Source organism: Oryx dammah, unplaced genomic scaffold, assembly GCF_014754425.2.
Source record: "Oryx dammah isolate SB20612 unplaced genomic scaffold, SCBI_Odam_1.1 HiC_scaffold_3, whole genome shotgun sequence".
Classification (NCBI taxonomy): Eukaryota; Metazoa; Chordata; class Mammalia; order Artiodactyla; family Bovidae; genus Oryx; species Oryx dammah.
The window spans coordinates 96589283-96605685 of NW_024070187.1; the positions used below are offsets into that span (position 1 = coordinate 96589283).

The 16403-nt window shown below is 40.8% G+C and overlaps 1 protein-coding gene across 20 annotated transcripts in view; it reads right to left on the minus strand.

Annotated features, from left to right (window-relative positions):
* SEC31A (SEC31 homolog A, COPII coat complex component) overlaps positions 1-16403 on the minus strand; it is a 72008-nt gene that overhangs the window by 55314 nt on the left and 291 nt on the right. For 15 of the 20 annotated variants that reach the window (XM_040237214.1, XM_040237211.1, XM_040237226.1 and 12 more), the window contains exons 1-6: positions 16152-16361; positions 15863-16018; positions 15415-15504; positions 13837-13908; positions 10148-10222; positions 5408-8991 (exon numbers count right to left, since the gene is read on the minus strand). In XM_040237214.1, the coding sequence (XP_040093148.1) occupies positions 5408-5799 (392 nt within the window). In that variant the 5' untranslated portion in view covers positions 5800-8991; positions 10148-10222; positions 13837-13908; ... (1 more) ...; positions 15863-16018; positions 16152-16361. Of the gene's footprint in view, positions 1-4971; positions 9940-10147; positions 10223-13836; positions 13909-14782; positions 14863-15414; positions 15505-15862; positions 16019-16151; positions 16362-16403 lie in introns of those variants that run through there. The other 5 variants (XM_040237208.1, XM_040237209.1, XM_040237210.1 and 2 more) reach the window with 5 other exon arrangements.

Consider the following 16403-nt stretch of genomic DNA (forward strand, 5'->3'; position numbering starts at 1 on the left):
GCTTCCCAGTTCTCTCAATTTTTTAGTTTTATGACCAATTTCTACATCATCAGATATGTAACATGTACATTTTATCTTTTCTTCCTTATTCCCACTTTGGTTTCAGCCTCAGGTCCATGGTAGTTAAATATACTCAATGTTCTCCAACAGCACTCTTGCCAGTATTCTTACTCATCTCTGGAGGATGAAGTTCATCCTCTAATAGTTTTCTTAAGAGGGCCTTAGACTAAAAATATGCCCTGTGTCTTAAAGTTGTTTACATTTGAAGAACAGATGATACAAGGAAGGCACAGAAAGATTAAATAATCTGAACACACCAGCAAGGGACAGAGCCAAGATCTGAACTCAGAAGTGAGCTCCAGAGTCCAGCCTCTTACTTGTCACAAGCTCAAGTATTCAATTTTAATCATAAAAAAATTAAAATTTAGGAGAAATAATGAATGGCAAAGAAGCTACAATGCATGATGAAATTAAGAGAAGAAGAAATGAATTTTAGAAACTAGGTGAGGTCAGGCAAACTGGGTGAATTAGGCTGAATCACACCACAAAGAGGCAGGACCTCTGGTCCTGAACATTGACTTCTGGTCCTTCTGGTCCTTCAACCTGAACACTGACTCTACTACTTTTGACACCTTTACACATTATTTGATCTCTCTGAGCCCCAATTCCCACACTTGTAAGATGGGGATAAGTGTGACTACCTCAGGAGATGTTGTGACGTTCAAATGAAAGAAATGTATTTTACAGAGGTCCAAACACAATGCCTAGCACGTAAGTCAAAAAGCATTTTAATACAGTAACTACTTTAAAGATTATTATCGTCATGAGACTAATCAAGAAAACTGCACAGCTAGTTTCCTAAGATTATTGTGAAGGAAAAAAGGAAAAAAACCCCACAATTTTCTAAGAGGTAAAAAAGAGGCCTATTTTCTTTCTATGAAAGGCCTTCTTTCTCCTCTCAGTCAATAGTCTTTAGTAAGAAGATCAAGTCCCATCTCTTTCATGAAACCTGCTCCACTGATCCCATCGACACCGATCTAAACTCTTTGTATTTGCCTATACCACACTTTAAGCAACTCATTTATCTTGGTAAAACTTTATAACATCCTCTTAGTACATACTGTTTACATATTTCCTCACTGTCTGTTTTATCAACTTATTTCATCTTGTTTGGTCATCTTGTTTCACCAAATCGACAAATACTGTCTTGTTTTCAATCAAGTCTTACAACTTTTACCCTTTTTGCATCTAAAACTGTTATACACAGGGTGAGATATGCATTGCTTGATTGATTCTCAATGTCTATATTTAGAGGAATACAAAAAGACTGATGCGCTAGAAAGACCAATTTTAAGTAAAATATTTAATTTTTAAATTCTTAACTGTTTAAAGGATCTTTCTTATTTAAAAAGTGGGAAAGTTCTGCTTGGGGAAAAAAAAAAGGTTTCCTAAAATGCCTTTAGAATAATTTCTAATATTGAAAACAAAATAGCTACACACACACACACACACACACACACATATATATATTTAAACCCAGTTGAATATAATTACAGTATCTCCAGGAAGAAAGGTACAAGGGCTACAGGAATTCAGGAGCACTTAGTTAATGTGTAACATTTACTGAAAGAGAGAAACTAATTTACAAGAACATAAAAGAGTGAAGAGGGAATTCAAAGCATTTATAAAATCTGTTTCTTGGCCTTAGTACTCAATGTGCCATCAGAAGCAGTTCCACTTAATAACCTGTACTGAACATAAGGTTTAAATACCATTGTTTTAAAAAAAAAAATCAAATACTATATTACAACAATGGCCTTGAACTACATTAAGCAGTTTGAATCTAATTAAACAAAAATATCATAAGCTACAATCATTCTCAAAACTATTAAAAATACTATGAAAATACAGCTTCATCAGATACATGTGTATTTCCTTCTCTTACAATTGATTATTTAGTTGTAACCAGTTTCCTTAAAAATATGAAGAAGTCTTTTAGATTAAACCATGTCAATTTCCCAAGTAAGACTTGCTTTAAAAACTTTCTGTAGTTTTTAATGACATATTTTTATTTCAGTTTATTTATCTGGCTGAGCTGCGTGGCATGTGGGATTTTAGTTAATTGATCAGGGGATCAATCGAACTTGTGTCACCCTGCAGGGGAAGCACAGATTCCCAACCACTGGACTGCCAGGGAATTCTCTATGTAATTTTTTTCAATATTGTATGTGACTAGAATTCACACCACACAGATTTATTTCATTCGGAACTATTTTGCACAGAACACAATCATTGTGAAAATATGAAAAGAAAACTGTGAGGACAATGGTTTGTTCACACATGCCCCCATAAGACAGTACCAAAAGGAGAGCAGTTAAGGTATGGAGACTGGAGCCAACACTGTCAGTTTAAATCCCAGTTCCACGTGTCCTAGTTCTGACTTCTGGTAGGTAATTTTATCTATGTGTGTCTTGGCTAACCATTTGGTAAAATAACTATAGTAAAAGCATCTACAACATAGGTTTGCTGTGAGAATTCACAGAGAACAGTGCCTGGCACCTGGTAAATAAATGCTTGTAAACGGCAGCTAAAAAGTCACCATTTAATAAAATGTTTACCCCAGTGAAATCTTCAAAAGAATACATCTACTGAAGAAAATTTACGATCCAGACCACAACTTTTATTTATTCATCCAAGTTTCTCTCCGCAACAGTTGTGTGCAGTGAAATGAAACTTTCCCCCTGCATTTCTAAAAGCTGATTTTGTGAAGCAACGCTAAAACCCAACAGCACTAACCTCTAAACAGCTCCAACCTCACAATGGTATCATACATGGAGCACTGAACTAAACCTCAGAAAGTAAAAAGTCAAAGAGGTATCAGAACTGGAAACTCTGACTCCCAAACCAGAAACACAATACCCGGCTGCCACTGTGGCTGATAAAAATTCACCTTGTGTGGGCAAGATACCTCATTAGCATGGGCACATTTGTTCCAGAGAATTTATTTAATGTTACTGATGGTCTAGGCTCATCTCACTCAGCCAAAAGCAAATCAAAGATGCAACTGTGCGCTGGTCATTGAACTAAATGGTGTCACACTTATCTGCAGTCTTAATACAACAAAACTTTTTGAGCTAAAATTAACCCTCTTTTGGACGACATCACATGGCATATGGGATCCCCAGTTCCCCAATCAGGGATTCCAAACGTGCCCTCTGGAGTCCCAATCACTGGACCACCAGGGAAGTCTCTGAAATTAATCTATTTAAGAATTATGACATTTCTAGAAAAACAATGTAATAATTTAATAATATCATTTTATAAGAATCTTTCATTAGAACTGTATAAACCTCATGATATTATACAGAAGATCCCGTATGTGTGTCTGTGCGGGTTTCCAGGAAGATGATCCAGTAGCTCCATCAGATCCTTAAAAGAGAGTGGAGTGATACATACAATGTCATTGCTGTTCTTTACTCAATAAGTTATGTCCAACTCTTTGGGACCCCACAGACTGTAGCCCGCCGAGCTCCCCTGTCCATGGAATTTCCCAGGCAAGAATTCTGGAGTGGGGTTGCCCTTTCCTTCTCCAGGGGATCTTCCCAGCCCAGGGATCGAACCTGCATCTCCCGTATTGGCAAGCAGATTCTTTACCACTGAGCCACCTCAGAAGCCCACAGGTAATACTTCTTAGCCACAAAAAGGAATGAAATAATTCCTTTTTATGCCATTTGCAGAGACATGTATATACCTAGAGACTGTCATACAGAGTGAAGTTAAGTCAGAAAAACAAATGCATAATATCGCTTATATATGGGATCTAGAAAAATGGTACGGATGAATTTATTTGAAAGCACAAATAGAGACAGAGATCTAGAAAACAAGCTTACAGATATCAAGGGCCGGGGGTGGGGATGGGGTGGAGGAGGATGGGATGAATTGGGAGACTGGGATTGACATACATGCACTCTTGATATTCTGGATAAAACAGATTACTAAGGAGAAAGGAGTACCTATTGTACAACACAGGGGACTCTACTCAATGCTCTGCAGTGACCTAAATGGGAAGGAAATCCAAAAAGGAGGGGATACAGGTACACATATAACTGATTCACTTTGCTGCATAATAGACATTAACACAATGTAAAGCAACCATACTCCAATAAAAATTTAGAAATAAATACGTAAATATCAAAAGAACATCAGAAAACAAAATAAAATCACAAATACTTCTAGAAAAAAGAGAGAGGAATCCCAAAAGATTAAGAACCATTGCTCTTTATAGTTTACAAATTTCTTTCTGTTCTTACTGGTTTCAGAAAATAACTTACTTATATAAAATTAAGTTATATAATTGGAAATCCATTTCAAATCTGACATTTCCTAAATAACCTCAGATGTGTGTAACATAAATTCACAACAAAAACACTTCAACTTATCCAAAAGTTCGTAAGGGTCTACAAACCATTCCCAGGGCTGTAATTAGGGAGAAATGAGAAAACAGGAGCACTCAAGAACCACTGAGAAAAGGTAAGTAAACTTTACCTAACTCTAGAACAATCGTTATGTACAGAAAACATAAGATCGTATGATTCAAGGACGAAGCTCTAACTACTGATTACACAGTCTAGGTTGCCCAAAACGACAATCAATTTCAGTCTTCTGTGTTAGAAAAAACAGTTTCGCGGGAAGGATTTGTAAAAGACCATCACTGAAACTTCAGAATGACCTGGGTAAAATTAGTTCCCCGAATTATGAAAAAGTTTACAATGCCCACAAGCCCAGGCAACATTTTGATTTATTTTACACCTGCCCCCGTAACTTAACCTCTCATTATAGTAAATCAGTAGCAAAAACATACAACACTGAATGATACTTCCTTCGAGATACAGGCTGCGACCGGCGGCGACTGCCCTTAAAATAAAACAATCCCAGTTAAGTGACAGTAGCCTGTAGTTAAAACCTACGAACCTTTAAATCTGGCAACAGCTCAGATAATAACAAAAAATCCCAAACTAAAGTCAACCAAGGTAATGCTGATGAGGTCTGTTTCCTTCCCTCGCCCTTGGGGACCGCGCCTCTTTGTGCACCAGGGTCCGAAGGTCTCCTAACCTCAGACGCCAGCTACGCGCCCCGGCTGGACACCCTGGCGCAAGCCTCTGGGGCGCTTCTGCTCAGCGGAGGAAACGTCGGTGGATGCGGGCCGGCGCGATCCCCGAAGCAGCCGTGACGCCAGGCGCTGTCCCTCCGGGCCCGAAACGAAGACCCGGGCGCGCCGCCGCCGGAGACCGGGCCGCAGGCTGGAGAGGACCAGCGGAGACCGAGACCGGGATACCGGCGTGGGCCTGGGCTCTCCCCGAAGGCCCCAGGAGCCGCAAAGAGGACAGGAGAGCACAAGAGGACGCACCTGGCGGGGACCCCCGGAGACCGGTTCCTGCGTGAGCGCGGCGCCAGTCGGACTCTCCCAGCATTCGCCGCCGCCCCTCCTCCTGGCCGGGGCCACCTCCACGTTCCGCTCCAACGTGGCAGCCGCAGCCCCGCCCAGCCGGCTGGCCGACGCTTCCGGGAGCGACGCCCTGCCCCGCCCACGCCGATACGCGGCCCGCCACGGCACTTCCGGGACCGGGGCTGGAGCCGGGCCCCAGGCCGGGGTTCTGTAGCGCGTGGGAGTCTGGGAGGACTCGCTTCGCGCCGCCCGTGCACTTGTGAGTTCAGAGGGGCGGCGTGCGGTGGCCAGGATGATGCGAAAAAGAAGTCCCGGTGGGCGTAGCTGTCTGGCGGGAGGCCGGCCCCGGCCATCAGAAACGCCACGTAGCGCTGGTCCTGTGAGACGTCAGCGGCCCCCGCCACGCTGCCGACGCGACCGGCCACCGAAAAATCGGGCTGCAAGGGCCTTATTACAAGGCTGTTGCTGGGATATTTCACTTATTTACTTGGTTCTACGGTATTGCTTATTGAGCATATCTTTAGAACCAAACGATCTGGTCATACCCAAAGGCTGTTGTGGACATGCTTGATTTGTTACTCTAAAGAGGCATGAATGTGAAAATCGCCCAGTCATGGCCGACTCTTTGCGACCCCACAGACTTAGCCCGCCAGGCTTCTCTGTCCATGGGCTTTCCCAGGCAAGAATACTGGAGTGGGTTGCCATTTTTTTGTCCAGATCTTCCCGACCCTGGAATCGAACCGTGGCCTCCTACATCGCAGGCGGATTCTTTATCAGCTGAGTTACCAGGGAAGCCCCTAGAGGCACAGTGGAGTGAATAAGGTACTATAGTTAGTAACCTGCGATACTATTTGAGATCTGTTAACATTTGTCACACTGTAACTTGACTGGTTTCGCCAGAGCCTGCCTGTACATGTGCAATTCTCTTCCCAATACAGCAGTCAACGGTCTTTTCTAAACGCCTTCACTGGAAGTAAAGTAAAACATAGCAAACTCTTGTATTTAAGAGAGTAGGCAAGTTTTTGTGCTCACTATACTGTTTTAGCAAAAACATAAATGTATGAATGGTCTTAGGCACATACCAGCCAAACAGGACTGCTAGAGTTAAGCACTTATTATTTATCTGCTAGACTTGCCCTCCACAAAGATAAACAAAACTAATCACTCTGATTCTGTATGAATTATACTTAGCATCTGGCATTCTTCTCCCCCTGCATTCTCTTGTAACATTTCAAAAAAGGTCACAGGTTATTTTAACTTCAGGGAGACATGATCTGATTACTGAGTTGTGCGATGCCAGCTGTGGCTGTTCTGAAATTTTGCAGAAGAAAAAAAAAGCGGGACCTTCATTGGGATACAAAGTTTTTGATGTGCTAGCCTGCTGTGTTCCCTCTTTGCGTGCCAAAGAAATAAAGCCACTATTTCTCTTCCATACTATTTCTGTTCAGCATCAGAGACAAGATTTTGGCATCAGTTGTAAAACCATTTAGTAGTGGTATACACTTATGGTTCAGTTTAAAAAGCAAATATAGTTAGTTCTATAAGGCTGAAGTAGACCTACTCAAGAGGCTTACGATAGTTATTAATTTCAAGTTCTAAAAAGCCTTCCATTTTCCACTTACCATTCCAAGGACTAGTTTACCTAAAAAGGTGTCAATAAAAATCCGACTTAAAAGTCGGACCATATTTGGGGGCTCCCCTAGTAGCTCAGCCGGTAAAGCATCTACCTGCAATGCAGTAGACTCAGCTTCAATCCCTGGGTCCAAAAGATCCCCTGGAGAAGGAAATGGCAACCCACCCCAGTATTCCTGCCTGGAGAATTCCACGGACAGAGGAGCCTGGTGGAGTCAGAGTTGGATGCTAGTGACTTTCTTTCATTCTGTTAGACAGGATTTTGCCTGCAAAGTCCAAATGACTTTGTGTAATAAATTTTTATTTCGAAGCCTTGATGTAGTAGCATACAATGTGAAAAGTGTGAATAATAATTGGTTATGATAAAGCTTACAGTTCTAGACTTGATGCACTTATATCTGATTAAATATAAAAACTCACCTTGTTTTAAACGCAGGCAGTTCTGCCTTTGACTACACAAGTTGAAATGGTGCAAAGTCTTAAATCTATGGGATTAACAGTAATTGTTAATATTTAACAACTATTCTGTGACTTGGCAAAACATTAAAAAACCTCTTGATGTTGGTTATAAATGTAATTTATAAATTTTTGTGTAATTTTGTAATTTATAGCTTTAAAGTAATATTTGTAGTAACACTCCAAACATTGGGAATTCCCTGGCAGTCGAGTTGTTAGGATTTGTAGCTTTCACTGCTGGGGTTAAGATCAATTCCTGGTTGGGGAACTAAGGTCCCAGAAGCCACTTGGTGTAGCCAAAAAAGAAAAAAAAAAAATCAAACCCAACAATAATCTCCCCCACTAAACAAAAAACCCCAAAACAAACCACTAGAGACACTGAAAGTTATGTTTTATTTCTTTATTTTAAAAAATGTATCAAGTAGTTTTGAAATGTGCTTCCTTTCTCATTATAAAACTTATAATATGGAGTGAGATGCCAAGGCATCTTATCTATGCCTTGGCAAACTGTCATACTCTCCAAGTTTGAATCAGCTTCCAAAATTTTATCTTTTAACAGTCAATGTCATGATACAGTTCTGCAAGTTCCTTCAATGTGAAGTTGTTCAACAACATCACTTCTTTTGAGACACATTCATTGTTTACAACTGCTTTCCTATGTAAAACTTCACTAAGTTCTGCCTCCTACACACCTAGAACTGTTTCTTGAGTGGCAGCAGTGTCAACACTCTCACAGTCATCTCTATCTTCTAACTCCATTTACATCCCATCCAAATCCTGCAGTTTTTCCACGGTACAGCCTCTCACTACTACAAGGACTGCCTGTAATTCTTGGAATCTGGGTGCACATTCCACAGTAACATCCTTATCTGAGTCTGTAGCTTCACTAGGTAGTTTAACATTAGCTTGTGTTGACTTTGAGATGAAACCAGCCTTTCCTGGCAGTAAATAGATGTCCTTGTAATTACCATTTCCTTCAGTGTAGCGACTAACTTCAATGCCAAACTGACTGGTTTTTGTTCTTGATTACACTACAAAGGAGAAGGAAATGCTTCACTTCAACCGTAAGTGGCTTTCTGTTCTTGGTGAAATTGTACACTAAACCAACTTTACCTTGCTCTTAAAATGTGGCTTGTACTGTAGCTTCATGTAGGTCATGGTATCATCCTATATTTGCTTTGCAGTGGCCATTTTCAAAGCTTCTAACACTAATTTTACCTGCAGTGTTAATCATTTTTCATTTCTTTGTAGTTCAGTCATATTTATTGACCAATTCCCTCTTCTGATTATCCATTTTTGTAAAATGTTCCATGGGCTTATCACTGGGAGACAAGGAGGCAACACAGTTACATGCTTTGCTATCTGTGTAACTAACAGATGTTCAATGACCAAGACTTTGAAAGAAGTGATGTAACTGAAGCCATTCTTGATGCACACCCTTTCTTTGCATAATGATTCTGGAATAAAGAGCCATAGCCAAGTTTATGCAATAATAATTAATATTGTGACAAAACTTCAGCTGTGTTGTTGTGGGTCAGGTGCTGTTTAACTACCGTGTGAAAAGATTCATGCATGTTGAAATGGTGTAAAGGACCTGTATTTAAAAAAGAAAAACTTGTGTTGGTAATTCACAAAATAGTCAACTTTTAACCCAATTTAGTTAACTACTAGCCAAGCCAAGTTCTAGATCAAATAAAACTGAAGTTTTTCTGAAATGAATGTTAATTCTAAGACTCTGAAATACTCACTGAAAGAATGTTTGGAGATAATGTTATATAGAATTCTTCATATAAGGATTTGCAGACAGTCCAAAAACACCCTTTAGAGTGTTTAAATTTATTGAGAATTTAGAGCCCCTCCCCTCCTTTCAGTAGTCTTAAGGACTGCAAAAGATTAAAGTTCTGGATAACTGTACTGTTGTCCAGATTGTAAAACTTTACAATCACAAGGCACAAGACCATATGTGTATAAAATTCATTGAACAGCAGCCAGTACTGTGTTTACTTCTGGAAAACAGTAGAATCCAGCCCATTAATGTTTAAATTCTGTTTTTGAATGTGTTAATTTCATATATCTTATCACTAAGGGCCATAAAGTTTATATCAAACTTTAAGAAATAGAAAATACCTTAGTTAAATTTGAGAAACACCCCAAGATACCATGCCTAATTCATAGCAGGTTAATTTGGTATTAGGTTTGAGATTCTCAGCTCTGACTACCTGCCTATCTACTGTTCTTGAATAAAGCTCAAGTAAAAGGATGGGCATCCACCAGCATACCAAAGAATTATTTATAGAATATCCAATAGTTCAACCAATTTAAACCGAAGAATATATGACCTCTAAGAATTTCAGGGCCTGAAAGAATTATATCATTATTTTTTTTAAAAGATGACTATCAAGGTTAAAAGTCCCGCCACCCCCCACCCACCCAACAGCCTCTCCTGAATTAAATGAAAATTATACTATCTTTGAAATATTTTTTATCTTTGAAAGCTGAATGAGGAAAAATTTTAATTAAATATCCACATTATGCTCAATACATAACAAATACAAAATCCAATGTTTTTCTAAAATTACTATCTTAAAAAGAATAAGTTTATAAACTTCTTACCTTATATAAATCTTCAAATTCTTGATAAATCTCACACACGGTGTTCTCTAAGAAAAACACCCTTCAATTTTATTCCTAAAACGAAAAACATTTACAGGCAAGTCAATGTACAAAAACCACATCTTAACTATATGCATCATGATTTTCTTTTCTTCATTATGTCCTCATTCACATACATTAATCACAATAAATCATGATGTGAACAGCAGTGGCAAAGTTTAATCATTGGACATTTGTACTTATTTTCAACTTGAGCTCTAGTTTTAAGTTTTTATTGCTTAGCTCACTTTTAAAAATACATATAGGCACATTTCTATAGTTTTCCGTTTTTGCACGTAGAACAGGTAAGACTTCCAACTTTACTATGACTGGAAAAAACTCATAACAAAGATAATTTCAAGCATGTCACTTACTACTTTGTACAGGTTCAGTTCAGTTGCTCAGTCGTGTCCGACTCTTTGCAACTCCATAAATCACAGCACGCCAGGCCTCCCTGTCCATCACCAACTCCCAGAGTTCACTCAGACTCACGTCCATCGAGTCAGTGATGCCACCCAGCCATCTCATCTTCTGTCATCCCCTTCTCCTCCTGCCCCAAATCCCTGACATTCCAGGTTCCTATGCAATATTGTTCTTTATAGCATCAGACCTTGCTTCTATCACCAGTCACATCCACAGCTGGGTATTGTTTTTGCTTTGGCTCCATCCCTTCATTCTTGCTGGAATTATTTCTCCACTGATCTCCAGTAGCATATTGGGCATCTACTGACCTGGGGAGTTCCTCTTTCAGTATCCTATCATTTTGCCTTTTCATACTGTTCATGGGGTTCTCAAGGCAAGAATACTGAAGTGGTTTGCCATTCCCTTCTCCAGTGGACAACATTCTGTCAAACTCTCCACCATGACCCACCTGTCTTGGGTTGCCCTGCGGGCATGGCTTAGTTTCATTGAGTTAGACAAGGCTGTGGTCCTAGTGTACAGGTTAGCTTATGCTAACTTGGAGATGTCTTCTCAACATGAACCCTGGTATTGGAAGAGTACCCATACTTTCCTGACCTGCATATAGGTTTCTCAAGAGGCAGGTCAGGTGGTCTGGTATTCCCATCTCTTTCAGAATTTTCCACAGTTTATTGTGATCCACATAGTCAAAGGCTTTGGCATGTTAACAAAGCAGAAATTGATGTTTTTCTGGAACTCTTGCTTTTTCGATGATCTGCAGGGAGATCCAACCAGTCTATCCTAAAGGAGACCAGTCCTGGGTGCTCATTGGAAGGACTGATGCTGAGGCTGAAACTCCAATACTTTGGCCACCTCATGTGAAGGGTTGACTCACTGGAAAAAGACTGATGCTGGGAAAGATTGAGGGCAGGAGGAGAAGGGGACGACAGAGGATGAGATGGCTGGATGGCATCACGGACTCGATGCATATGGGTTTGGGTGAACTCCTGGAGTTAGTGATGGACAGGGAGGCCTGGCGTGCTGCGATTCATGGGGTCGCAAAGAGTCAAACACGACTGAGTGACTGAACTGAACCCATACCTTAACACATCCCCAAACTGGTTACGCCTCGCTCTGTGTGTAATGTCTTTTTTATCAGACAAGGTTTCCAATGATCAAAAACACTAAAAGAGGAAAAGTGGGAGAGTCATCTCTGCTAACAAAGAACTTTCAAGCAGTGATGATGGAAAAGACTCAAAAGATTATAAGACTCCAGAACTAATTAGAATTCTGCCTATTTAGAACATTATGCGGAGAAGGCAATGGCACCCCACTCCAGTACTCTTGCCTGGAAAATCCCATGGACAGAGGAGCCTGGTAGGTTCCAGTTGATGGGGTTCCCAAGAGTCGGACACGATTGAGCGACTTCACTTTCACTTTCACGCACTGGGGAAGGAAATGGCAACCCACTCCAATGTTCTTGCCAGGAGAATCCCAGGGACGGTGGAGCCTGATGGGCTGCCGTCTATGGAGTTCGCACAGAGTTGGACAGGACTGAAGTGACTTAGCAGCAGCAGCAGAACATTATGACTGCTTGACAAGGTCTATGTTTTACTCATTAAAAGGAACAGAGCCCAGGGCGGCGGCGAGCAGCAGAAAGAAAAGGACATATACTCACCCTTTGGGGAAAAACGGCAAACTGCTCTAATTCTGCTGCTGCATATTTGTATTTTTAATCCATCCTATCTCAAATATTTGTGTAACTGTCTACAGGCAATCAGACTACATTCCTTGAAATACTCTAAATAGAAATTTCAAATTTTCCAAGTCATTCTGCACCCCAAGCAAAATAATAAGGCAAAGGATACACAATTTCTATCTACAGTTTAGTGTTACTGAGCTTCTCTAACCACTTCCACCTAGGAGGAATTAGGAGAGGGGAAATGGGTCCAACAACAATAATACTTAAAGTATTTAATTACGTGGCTTCCGTCTGTGGGGTCGCACAGAGTCGGACATGACTGAAGCAACTTAGCAGCAGCAGTAGTCAGGCTCCAAGGTGGTCTCTGATGACCCCTCCCCTCTTGGTAGTCACACCTTTGTATAGTGCCCACCTACAACACACTAAGGCCAACAGAACAGGGCAGAAGTGATGTCTTGTAACTTTCAAGTGAATTAAAAAAAAAAGTATTAAAAGACAAGCTTCCATCTTGGCCTCTCTCTTAGACCAGTCCCTCTGGGGAAAGCCAGCTATCACGTGGTAAGAACACTCAGGCAGCCCATGGAGAGGCTCACATGGTGAAAAAGAACTGAAACCTTCAGCCAACAGCCATCAGGGAATGGAGGCTTGCAAACTGAAGACAGTTTGGAAGCTGATGTCTGTTTTCTACTTCCTTTCCTTACTGTTTGATCAGTGTTTGTTTTAAATTGCCAAATATTGAGCAATCTGTTACACAGCAATAAACACTAACACAGAAGGTCAGAAGTGAAGTGAAGTGAAAGTCGCTCAGTCATGTCCGACTCTTTGAAACCCCATGGACTATACAGTCCATGGAATTCTCTAGGACAGAACACTAGAGTGGGTAGCCTTTCCCTTCCCCAGGGGATCATCCCAACCTAGAATGGAACCCAGGTCTTCCGCACTGAAGGCGGATTCTTAACCAAGCCACAAGGGAAGTCCCAGAAGGTCATAATCCATATCCAAAAAAGTAAAACGTACAACTTATGAATTAGCTGAAAATGTCTAAAATTTATGGGCAAGGATCAGATTCAGAACTGACTTTATACTCAGTCACCAATAATTTCAAAACCCCAAGGCCTTCTGAAGAACAAAAATCCCCAGAGAACCAACAGGATGAAAAATTCTGCGAGAATATGTCAGTTACTACATTTTATTATAGCAAGATGACAAATAAATGTAAAACTAGCTAATAATATGACAAAAAGATAGGTATTCAATAAGGAAGATACCAGTCCTAGAAGGCAAAGCCTCTATTTTTGCTTTCATAGTTGAGAAAAATGTGTTAAAAACAAAAAATTGTGCACATACAAAACATTTAGTACAACTCAATAAGCATTAGCTGTTACTAATTTTTCCCCAAGTAAGCAATTAATGAGATTTTATAACATAAAGTTAGATTTCACTCAACCCTTTAGAAATATATGTTTTACTTGGACAATCCTCCCCTTCCACTCACTGCTTTTGTACCAGGAATACTTAATATGCTAAAAAAGGAAAGATATTAGACTACCTCCCCTGCAGTTTTAGTAATTCTCTTCCAAGACCCAGGAATCTTTTTCCGACATCTTCAAGAATACAATTCCTGAAAAGAGATTTTATTTCAAATTATTTTTTGCACTGGTCAATGCTTTCTACAAATAATATCTTTAATACAGCTTACATATCCTCATTCATGTATTCAGTAATCACGTAAGTTCATTATGTGAACAGCAGTGAAAACGTTTAATCATTGGATATGAAGCTATCGAAGGAAGCAACTGCTAACTGCTAAGTCGCTTCAGTCGTGTCCGACTCTCTGCGACCCCACAGACAGCAGCCCACCAGGCTCCGAAGGAAGCAAAGATATAATCAAATGATTGAGAACTTCAGTGTGACCAGGAAAAAAATGAAAAATAGCAACAAAAAGTATGTAAAGCTTATTAGCAAATTTAAAAATACATAAATACAACTCAACATCAATGAATCCATTTATAAAGGATTGCATGCTTCCCTATCCAGAAGCACACTAAGTATACCCACAGCAGCGACCCCCCGTGGCTGTAAAGTAACTTGGTTACTTTGATTGAGCAGGTGTGCATTTAAGTCAGTTGTTCCCCAACATTGCAGTCTTCTGAAACCCAGCTGTAATAAATAATTAGATGGATACTGTCAAGACTTTGAGAGCCACATTCTCATGAACTAATTCAGCAGGAAAGAAAAAAATCCCTTCTTCGTACTCTGATGCTCAACTGGCAGCTCTAGCTTAAGAAAATGAAAAATGAGTGCCTGCACCTGGACTCTTAGGAGCAGCACCCACCTCTGTGCCCAGCTCTCAGCAGGTTAGATTATCCCTGAACCCATCTTAACAGCAGCCGTTTCGCCCAGGGCTCTACTTCCATCAGAAATGTCCAACACCCACAAGCATTGCTCTTTTAATACTCCATAATGGCAACTTTTAAGTCTCCATTTAAAGTTACCTTTAATGGGTTGAAAGAGCATAAGCGTACTTCGCTGGTAACCAATACTTTTTCAGTTCAGTTGCTCAGTCGTGTCCAACTCTTTGCGACCCCATGAACCGCAGCACTGCCAGGCCTCCCTGTCCATCACCAACTCCTGGAGTCTACTCAAACTCATGTCCATCAAGTCAGTGATGCCATCCAGCCATCTCATCCTCTGTCGTCCCCTTCTCCTCCCGCCCCCAATCCCTCCCAGCATCAGAGTCTTTTCCAATGAGTCAACTCTTCGCATGAGGTAGCCAAAGTACAGGAGTTTCAGCTTTAGCATCAGTCCTTCCAATGAACACCCAGGACTGATCTCCTTTAGGATGGACTGGTTAGACCTCCTTGCAGTTCAAGGGACTCTCAAGTCTTCTCCAACACCACAGTTCAATTGCATCAATTCTTCGGCGCTCTGCTTTCTTCACAGTCCAACTTTCACATCCATACATGACCACTGGAAAAACCCATAGCCTTGACCGGACGGATCTTTGTTGGGAAAGTAATGTCTCTGCTTTTTAATAAGCTATCTAGGTTGGTCATAACTTTCCTTCCAAGGACTAAACTGAATACTACATAAGCATATTATAATGGAAAGCAACTGTGAACAATACCTTGAGATGAATCTTTTCAGCGAAAATCTGGATTAAGTAACAAGGGAGAAAGAACAACCTTGCTTGGAAATGTTGTACTCATTCTTGCAGCTAGAGACAGAAATAAAAAAGTTACGAACATTTGTTTTCTTTAATGAGCCTCCAACGTTAAGCAGGAAAGATGCTACATAATATACTAAGGACCTCTTCAAACATACAAAATAGAAAGTATGCCTCACCTTGGCTCCATTTTGTTTCTTCTGTAAAAACTTAAGTCTCATATCGTAAACATAAAGAGCTTAAAAAAAGACATCGTTCCAAGATCTTCTCACTCCTGAAAACTATCCACGATGCCCCACATCCCAAGCAAAACCATTTTACTGCCCTCTCTCCTGCTCCTCCTAGTACTTCTATTGAAGAGTCCCTTCTAGGCCGTGAGCTTCCCCCCAAACCCCCAGAACCTTTTTACCTTATCTCCTTCGTAATCTCCATTGAGGCAAAGGATGTTGTAGGAAAGAGCTCGTTGAATTAAAAACCGACTTATCTTGGTATTAAATTCTCATTAAATCCTGAGGCCACATACCTACTCTACCAATAGCTCCGACATTATCTCCGCATCAGATAACTCCAAAATAAAATGCAAGAAAATGACATGCCTCCCATTAAATAATTTATATGGGTTCTAATTTTGCCTTCAGTATTTCTAGGGCGCCACGTTCATCCTTTCCTAGCCCTCCCGTCACTTTCAGAGCTCGCACCTTGAGACCCATCGGCATTGCCTCTGGATTCGCCTCAACTTTTGTCCTGCCTCTCCCCCTTTGCATTCTCTGGCCGAGCCTCGGAATAAGCGCGATGGCCCTAGATTTCACCAGGCCGGACGAAAAGCAGACCATTCCAGCGAAATACACTTATCACCCTCCAACGAGGAGCGAGGGGAGGCCCAGAGGTTGACTTAATACCCCCCGGCCTTTCCGATTGGCTGCTGCGACGTGACGTGCTCTGTGATTGGC